The following is a 9,759-nucleotide window of genomic DNA, read 5'->3' as shown; positions in this document are numbered from 1 at the left end:
TGAGCCACTGTGGAAGAAAGCAAGGCCAATGAAGACCTGCTTTGCTGAGTTTAGGGTTGAGGAACTTTAATGGCTTGTACCTCTAGAGTCCCGAAGTTAAGCTCTTCGAACACCTTTAGGATGAATTGGAAAGCCAACTACAAGTATGTTCTTCTCATTCGACAGTGTCTAACCTCAGAACTGATCTTTTGGCTAAATGGGCACAAATTCCCAAAGACACACAACAAAATCCTGTTGAAAACCCCCAAAATGAGTGGTGACTTTTATAGCTGCAAGAGAGATGTAACTCCATATTATTGTGCATGGTTCGTATTTCTAATAGGCTCATACTGATGGGATTGTTAAGTATACACAAACGTATGGCCATACGGTGTGGAAATTTGAAGAATTCAAGTCCTTTTCCTTAGATTAACAAAAAAAAATGGCTCTGTCCCTTTTACTGCAACATCAAATACGAAAAGTGTTTGTGGAAGTTGTTGCTAATTCACATTTTCACTTTTCCCTAAATTTCCTTGGAAACATTCATCAGCCCATACTAACCATTAGGATGCAATAAAACAAGTCTCAAGTCTGATATCAATAAATCAATAATTTATTCATCTAAAAAAAGTGTGTAAAAGTATAGACCTTTTGTTCACAAGGTATATATGAAGCACATTTATATTGAAGAACCTTTAACTCTTAACTTCTGTTTATTTTTTCCCATTTTTTTTTTTATTTTTTATCAAAGTCTTTCTGAATGTGAGGTACCAGAGGCGGGATTAAAATTTCTTTTGGAACTTCAGAAAAGTTTTCCTCCTTTTACAAGTTTCTGGCAGGGCTTCATTTCCCATATTCAGTTTTTACGGCTATTTATAGATATTTGTAAATGTGTGTATATATATAATATTTATATTTATATATATATTTATATATTTTATATATAAAATGGAAAAACACAGCCAGTAAATGCTTTAAAAATTAGTTCATTGAGAAATGTACAACTTTTACAATTTTTTTTAAAAAAGTGATATATATTTCTATATACAAATAATATTCTTTTATCTTTGTCACAGATCAGATTTTTTTTTTTTCCTTCCAGAACTGGCAAAAACTTTACACGTCTGAATTTGTCAGAAATTTAGAACATTTCCAATGAAAAGTAGAATGGATGTCTGTTGATGTGCAAATGGCATCCTTAACTTGTTCTGTGTGTTAGTTTAAATACAACAGCCATTTAACTCGCCTTTCTCCATGCTAAAACCAAATACTTTAAATAGTAAATGATGAAAAAAAAAAAATAATAATAACACATAAATATCTATAAAGGATATAAGGATTTGAGAAAAGAGCTGCCTGTATGTTTCATGCTTTGTATTGGATTGCCACTGAGCTCAGTCTTATGAAGAAAGGAGTATGTGTGTGGATTGCTTCGTCATCAAGCACGGTGTAGGAAACCTTCAGAGTATTGGGTCAGCTTCTCCATTAAGTAAACCACTTCAGCTACAATTTCAGTTTTGGCAAGTTGACAAAAGTACAACTGATCAGACAAGACACAGACAAAGTTGTAGGCTCACTTGTTCATGTCCCATTGGTAGACTTAAGGTGCTTTTACATGGAACTATTAGCGGTCAAAAAAATTAAAAATAAATAAAAACAAAAAAAACACGCTGGTTCGTTCAAATTTGACCGCTAATAGTTCAGTGTAAACAGTCATCGATTGAATGATATTTTTCACTTACTGTTGATTTTATGCAAGCATGAAAATCAGCATAGACTGGTTCACTAATTGTTTGGTTTAAACCCCGATCGTTGAGTCGTTCTCATTCACTGGTACAGCCAAATGGCTGTATGATCCTGAACGATTTATCTGTGTGTTTAAACTGACCGCCCGCATGAACTGTGCCATCGTTTGCTTGTTCGCTCGGGTGAACGATTTCTCACTATGTGTAAAAGTACCCTTACAGTCCCACAGCAGTTGCCTTAAGAGGACTTCATAGTGTTGCACAGCAAATGCAACTCAATGTGGGCACAACAGAAGGCTATGATCAGTATGAAATTAAAGGGGTTGTTCAGGATTAGAAAAAAACATGACTGCCTTCTTCCAAAAACAGCACCACACCAATCCAGAGCTCAACCTGATTCACCTTAAAGAAGCTGAGCTGCAATCCCAGACACAAGCCATGGACAGGTAGGGCAATGTTTCTAGAAGAAAGCAGCCATGTTTTTCTAACCCCTTTAAATACACCTTGCCTTTATGGTATAAATGGGACAACCTGAATTAGTTGCCGTTCACAACCATTTTTTTTTTTGCTTACGTTTAACATGTATGTCAGGAAAAGCTCATGACCTATGTTGAGTGGAAGCTCTGGTGGATGCCTTGCAGTGGCATCCATCACTCAGACTAATATGGGATCTGTTCAATGGCTACAATATGAGCTTTTTCGTGCCGTATCTGACAAACAGATGCCATTACAGGCTACGGGTGACAGATGCCACTGTTAGGCATCCATTTAATGGATCCATCACCCTTAGGCTATAATGGTATCTCGTTTAAAATAGGAGTTGTGAAAAGCCACTGAAAACATGACTTAGCCATGAAATAGATATCCTATTACTCTATGCGTCAGAGGTGCCACTGTATGGCATTTAACAGACAAGTTTGGGTCGTTTTACAGGACTCCATGGTATGGAAGCGCAGACTACTGTGCTACTCCATACTTTTAGTTGTATACCGGCCAGATGGAGCCAAATAGACACTCTTTTGGCTTCCGCCTGACTAATGTTGCCCTATGAACTTGTTTGCACTAAAAAGTTACCAAAAAAAACTAAATGTGAACAATCCTTTATACGTACATGTAGCTTTGGCCTAATACTGTTTTATTGGAAGCAATATGCCTTTGACCCCTTAAAGCTAAGATTATGGGTTCAACGTAGCTGACATACTGAGTCCGGAGTTGTACGTTTTCTACTTCCTTTTCCCGGCTGCATTTTATGTAGTTTTTATTCTATGTGCGCTCCTATGTAGTCCGCTCACCACATTCAGCAGCAGGTTTGACAGCTGATCAACAGAACAGCAGGAAAGGCAAGTATAAGACATTACATCCCCATAGTCACCGGATCAGCTACTTTGAGCACTATGAACTAATTTCATGGGCTTAAAGTAGCTGACACATACCCTTTAAGATCTACAGTAAAAACTGCAGAGACTAATGAAACATGATTTTTTTTTTATGTAGAAAAAGATTGCTAAAGCACTACTCTACCCCAACACTTCAAACTTCAAATTGGTTTGCCTTCATACTTAGCAAGTTTTTTTTTAGGCCTTCATGTGAATCTGCCAACTCTTCATGTAACTAAATGTGTTTTGTCATTAGGAACCGAGATACAAACGCCTGCATTGTACTTGCAGCTTGCTGTTGCAGTATTCTTGCATCAGTGATCCAAGTCATGAAGAGTGATACTGCTGTGAGAAGACACCACTTTATAAAGAAGTCCAGCATGATGGAATATTGTAGCTATAGTCAACCCTAATGGCTTGTCTAAAGTTAGAAAAACATGGCTCCTTCCTTCCAGAATCATCGTGCCTGTTCATGGGCTGCGCCTGGTATGTCAGCTTAGCTTTACTGATGAGAATAGAGCCGAGCTGCAATACCATTCACAACGTGTAGACGAGTGTAATGCTAGGCTTTTCTGAATTAACTCCCCTTTAATAAGCCTTTGCTGGCAGCGATGGATGGCTGGTAACAGCTCTTAGTAAGTGGTGTGGGCATTTGTAACGACTACTAGAATGGGAATATTTTCAGAAGGTTACAACTGCAAACAAGTCTTAGTTTTAAAAGTAGCTTCCAACACAAGGCCCGTGGAATGTAATCTACACCATTGGAAAACATAGCTACCTGATTGTCACTTTCAAGAACAGCAGAAATTGAACAGCTTCTGACACGGTATCAACACTGAAAACTGATTATGTGGCCTTAGCTTTGGCTACCGCATTTACAGAAGAAGTGTATACTGAAGAATACTGACAAGTTTGGCACAAACAACTTTTCTTACGGTCAGAATTGCTACCAGTGAACAAATTCAGTAAAATGGACTTGAATCAAAGGAAAGCTGGATATGAAATAAGACAAGTATGAAATAGTAATAATTGTTGGCTTCGTTTGGGCTACAAGAGAAGAGCGAGCTGATTTAGCGGCATAGAAGTGCTTTGAGAAGCTGATACAATAACTGAAGTTGAACATGGTGCTGTGAAGACTTCTGCACCCTCACTATATATACTGGTTAGGGTTTCCCCAGTGCTGTACTACTCTGTATGTGTATCAACCTTGTCTAGTTTATTAGTGAATATGTCACTGCATTGCTTCTTTTCAAAGCTGCAGACTGCTTTGATCTATTGCTGGATTGCCAGGCTTGTTTGTTTGAAGTTGTCTGACTCCTCCCATTTATTGTTTCGCAGGTCTACATAGCCCTGACTTGCTTCCATCCATCCATGTATTTGTTACTGTCAGAAGAATGAATTTGCTTGTACTGGTATTCCTTAGTGTATATTTTGTGTTGCACAGAAACAAGTGTTCCAGAAGAAGTGCATTTCCTCCATGCAACAGGTCCGACAGCAGACTTTAAACACGGCAACCACAGGGCACTCTGAATGTTGGTCAAGGCAGGATGAATGTACTCAGAGAATGTCCATGACCATATTATACATTTGCGTGAGCACCGTGAAGTGGACAGGTAGGCATGACGTTCGGTCCTGAGTAGCTGGGTTACACGTCAACCATGAAAGGGCGTTGTACTGCTCAAGCACAAACCTAGACAGACACAAAAACAAAACAAAATTAAGCCGCACGTTCCATCAACTACGAATGTGATACATATAAGACACAACAGGCAACTCAATAATAGGCAGTTACTTTCTTGTCATTGTAAGTCAGGGAATAAGTTACCTTAGTACATCGGATGTGGTTTTGGAATCCAAAGGATGAGGAACACGTTGTGAAGTGCGGGCAGGTATAAGGTCATCATTTTGAGATATAGAAATATGATGATGTAGTGAAGCCTGTAAACAGCAGACACTAGTTATTTGCACAAAGACCATGGAAAACCTTTCACACTGAGCTGTGACACATTACTTTTATTATAGGCATTCACTGTAGCACTTCAAGTTAACTTGGAAAGTACAGTTCATTTTTTTTAATCCTGAGCTCTTAAAGGGTTTAACGCTTTAATGAAAAATGGAGGAAAAACAATAAAAACTTTACTGTACCTTTAAAAATAAGGGACACTGGTTTTGCGCTTGTGGGCATGATGACCAAAACCATTCAGGCAGGTTCTCTGCTTTGGCTGTGGAGACATAGTAACCAAGAGCCAAAGGCTGCTGCTTCAGTTCTTCTGGAGTTTCCCTAGAAAGAAGCCTCTCTCCTTGACCCTATAATAAAAAATGCACACAAGTCAGCAACGATTGTAAACCATGCAGAGAAATCATACCAAACTACACGTACACTTGTACGGACCACAAAATCAGCAATACGCAGCTAGCAAATTGCAATGTATGCATTTGATAACAATACTATTTTGATTCCTTATGGGAACAATCAGACTGGGAGAGAATAGCTCCCAGCCTGTATGAGCGTTCACTACTGCATGAGTATGGCAGGACATGATGCTTCTGATAGATCATCTTATCTAGCATTCACTTGCTTAGTTACGTTCCACACAGATCACGAGTTGGTTCCTACATATTAATATCTGCATATACGCCGCTAAAAATGGAATCCAAAAAAGGCAAAATCTTTAATTTATTCTTCAGGTTGTAAAATGCAGAATGCAATTAATGGCACTTCAATGTCATAGTCTAGCAGTCACTAAATTAAAATCTTGGTAATAGCATCATACACAACAATGTCTAAAGCACACATTAGTTCCCTTATTGTGGGTAAAAAAAGACAGACCAGCTAAAACCACAGCGCATGATCTACTGCTTAATGCAATTAGGGAAACCCTCAATACATAGGGCTGTGCTAAGAGTCAGGAGAATCAAGGGCCATTTACACGGGACAATTACTGCTCAAAATTCCAAAGAAATTAAGCAATAATCATCACATGTAAATGCAAAAAAAAAAAAAATAGTTTACTATACGGTCATTTCTTGTTATCGCTGACTTTCAGTCAGCATAAAAACCATTGCTAGATTCTCGCTCAGCACTTCACATAGAAGGTGAAGCGCTGTGCGATAAGCCCACGATCCAGCGGTGAACTCTGCCCGTCTAAATGCTCTGCATGAGCGCTTAGCTGTGACGTCAACACTCGTGCAGTCGTTTAGACGACTCTCGTCCCATCTCAATGGGTCATTAGCCTTTCCTTCTTTGGTTTTCAAGGAAGTCTTTCCACATAGTTTTTTGAATATCAACTGAATACACTATTAAACGTCCGATGGTATGAGGAACCCATTGTTAACTATCCTATAACTTCAGCTATAGGTCTTTATTTTTGCCGTGCTATATGTAAACGAGCGGTGGACCGTTCAATGTACGGTCCACCTCTGCCTCCAATTCGTCTCTCTCCTTGCCCAGAGTTTAAAAACTGTGCCGATTCCAAGCTTCATGAGGTCTCCAGCTCCACCCGCTGGAGAGGTCATGTGTTCCACTATCACAGCATTTGTGCTGCACTGAACAAGTAGGCGCTTGTGCTGTGACTCTTTACTGGCCTGACTGACATCACGCACCTGCTTGTTCAGTGTGGCGATAGTGGAGCACATGACCTCTCCAGCGGGCAGAGCTGGAGACGTCATGAAGCTTGGAAGGAGCGCAGTTTTAAAACTCTGGGCACAGGGAGAGACAGGGACAACCAATTGGACAGTCCATCGCTCTTTTGCATATAGAGCTCAGCCATGACGTATATCTGGAAAAAGCTTCAGTGAATGACAATAAAAGGTAATAGGTTCCATCACTAGATGTTTAACAGTATATTCACTTGATACCCCAAATATTTTTTGACAGCCTTCCTTTAAATGGAAACAGTCCAAATGAAGTTGAACGACTTGAATGGGTTGTACAGAAGATACATATGGCTGAATTCCTGCAGAAACAGGACACACCTGTCCACAGGTTGTCTATGGTATTGCACCTCAACCCTGCTCACTTCAATGAACTGAAGCTACAATACCAGACAACCCATGAGCAGATGTGGCACTATATCTAGAAAAAAGCAGCCATATTGTTAATCCTATAAATGGTGATCCATACATAGTGGTTTTCCCCAACGTACCCGACTATGCTGGAAATGTGATCCACCTCCAATGCCTGTTGGAGATCCTGGGGAGGAGTTTGGAGGAGAATGTAGATTCCCTTGGATTAAAATTCCTAGGTCATTTTCCATGTCAGGCATGTCTGGGAATGCCAGGTCAAACATATCATCTGAAACATAATACACCATAATTTAGTACAAGACGTTAAAACAGATGCTGCTATTAACTATTACACAGGTCATGTAAACATGTTACAAAACATATTGTGGAGGTGGGACAAAGTTAAAAAAAAAAAAGTGTTAGCCCCTCCTACCAGCTATACCCCTCCTGCAGACACCAAGTTGAGCAGTTTGTATGCAAGCAGTAGTAGCAGCAGCAGAACAAACAGTACGAGTAACTATTAACTAACCATTTAATAATGAGTAAACCGTGAGGGAAATCTCCACATAGAGAAGGACTGACCAGAGATCCCCATGGAGTAGCCTTGGTAGGTGGTGCTGCCCCCCCAATGTGAATGTGATCAGAAAGATATTTTACGGCAAGTACAAAAATTGCATTTACTCGTCTGTATTATTGGCGCATATAGCACGGATCTTGGGAAATTCCAGAGCAGTCCCTAGGGGAAGTGGGGAGGGAAGATATAAATTGATGCAGTTAATCACCACAGTAGCCCTCTGCTATCGAGGAAGGTGTCAGCTGATGCAAAAGTGTGCAACTTGTAAAATGTTGAAATTTTGTGCAGAGACGCCTATGGGGCAAGCCGTGCACATTTGTAGAGCCAAAGCTCCACATTGACCTGCCCAAACAGCACCCATTGTCCAGGTGGAATGAGTTGTAATCCGGAAGGGAGGCTCTCTGCCGTTGCACCCATATGCCTCAACAATGGCTGACCTGATCTATTGGGATATGGTGATGTTTTAGGCCATTAGTCTGGGATTTCAAAGAGTACATTGGAACGGAGGAAGGAAGATGTATCCTCCAAGTAGATCCACACTGCATGGGCCAAATCCAGTTTGTGAAGGAAGTGGCCCCTTGGATGCGAAGACGAGGGACACAGCAACGGGAATACTCTCTCTTCCCTTATGTGGAAGGCAGACACTACCTTTAGCAGGAAAGAGATTGGGAAGGCGATGTGCAACTTCCAGAACAGGAGGAGACTAGAAATGTTGTGCATGGGCTCAAAAAGGCGATACTGTAACGTGTCCAGCACCAAATTCAGATCCTACAGTGTTGTGGGATGAAAATATGGATGCGCTGCATGAGCCACCCCCTGTATAAAGGTCCAAACAGCAGACTTAGAAGCCAGTGCGGATACTTATCCCTGACGTGAGCTGAGACACATGCCCATGTCCAGGCCTTCTCAGAGAAAAGACATAGGTTGGGAAAAGAGAAATGCAATGGATGAAAGTGCTTTGGTTCGCACCAGTGGAGAAAGAAGCTTTCTAAACGCGATTGTATATCAGTGAGGAAGGAGGTTTCCTGGCTTTCAGCAAAGTCTGTATGACTGGTTCTGCAAATCCTTCGGCTCCAGCCTCCTCCCCCAAAGTCCTTACTGTGTCCCCCAATGAAGGCCACAGGAAAGATTTTATGGCGCGTACAAAAATCTAATTTTAATAGACTTGTTGGAAAAAGTACCCCTCCAAACTAATACACAATAACTAACACTAGCTGCTCCATCAGGGTAATGAACACTACACATTAGGTTAATGGTCACCTCCTTGATGGGAACAATTAATAGCAGGAATGTCAAAGAGAAAGGAAACACTAACAGTAATGTACAACACTGGTACGACATATAATTAGGTATTCACAAATGTTTAATGGCCAATTTAGCAAATTGCTTTGAAGGGCAAATGAAAACCGTAAATGGGTAGAGAAATAAAATGCAATGCTGTTTTAAGAAAATGGCCAACATCGTCTAACATATGAACAGGAAAAGGTTTTACTCCATATGATACAAAGTGTGAAACTAAAATTATGTAAAACAGCCTCTCACTACCCATCATCTCACTCACTAGGCACACTAATACTACGTTGTGCAGAGCAGCCAAGAGCTCATTTTTCTCCCTGGTTATGAGAACATGCGAGTTTGGGGCTTACAAACTGAGAAAGCCTCATACCTGCTGCGGTTTATGAGCTGAGCTCAGGCGCATGCAGTATGTGCAGGGCTTGACTAGGCAACTGGATGAAGGTGATGGGCACCCGCAAGAAGATAAGAACTTTATCATGATTTCTCACACCTACTTACCATTATTAAAACCATCTTCATGTGGATAATGGCTCGGAGCAACCTGGATTGTAGCTGAAGTAGGAAATACTAGGATGTGTGTGCAAGATGCATCTTGTGGAGTGCTGAGCTGAGAGGTTTGCAGATTCAAGGCTGTGCTGCGACCGAAGACAGAACCCATAGTAACTGCATCTGTAGTGGAAAGATAACACTCGGTTGTAATCAGGCCATTACAAAATATTATACTATATATATATATATATTTTTTTTTTTTCTTACAGGAGTTTTCCGAGTTATTTTATATCTA

The 9,759-nt window shown here is 40.4% G+C and overlaps 1 protein-coding gene across 1 annotated transcript in view; it reads right to left on the bottom strand.

The window, feature by feature from the left end:
- Positions 1–576: 576 nt before the first annotated feature.
- The window catches only part of MED13L (mediator complex subunit 13L), a 131,078-nt gene continuing 121,895 nt past the window's right edge, over positions 577–9,759 (bottom strand). Inside the window, exons 27-31 of the mRNA XM_066603830.1 lie at positions 9,474–9,644; positions 7,246–7,394; positions 5,246–5,407; positions 4,926–5,038; positions 577–4,790 (exon numbers count right to left, since the gene is read on the bottom strand). Of these exons, the coding sequence (XP_066459927.1) occupies positions 4,658–4,790; positions 4,926–5,038; positions 5,246–5,407; positions 7,246–7,394; positions 9,474–9,644 (728 nt within the window). The 3' untranslated portion in view covers positions 577–4,657. The remainder of the gene's footprint in view (positions 4,791–4,925; positions 5,039–5,245; positions 5,408–7,245; positions 7,395–9,473; positions 9,645–9,759) is intronic.

This window comes from Eleutherodactylus coqui, chromosome 5 (assembly GCF_035609145.1).
Source record: "Eleutherodactylus coqui strain aEleCoq1 chromosome 5, aEleCoq1.hap1, whole genome shotgun sequence".
Taxonomy (NCBI): domain Eukaryota; kingdom Metazoa; phylum Chordata; class Amphibia; order Anura; family Eleutherodactylidae; genus Eleutherodactylus; species Eleutherodactylus coqui.
The sequence above is the reverse complement of the archived record's forward strand: the minus strand, read 5'-3'. Positions and strand labels throughout refer to the sequence as shown.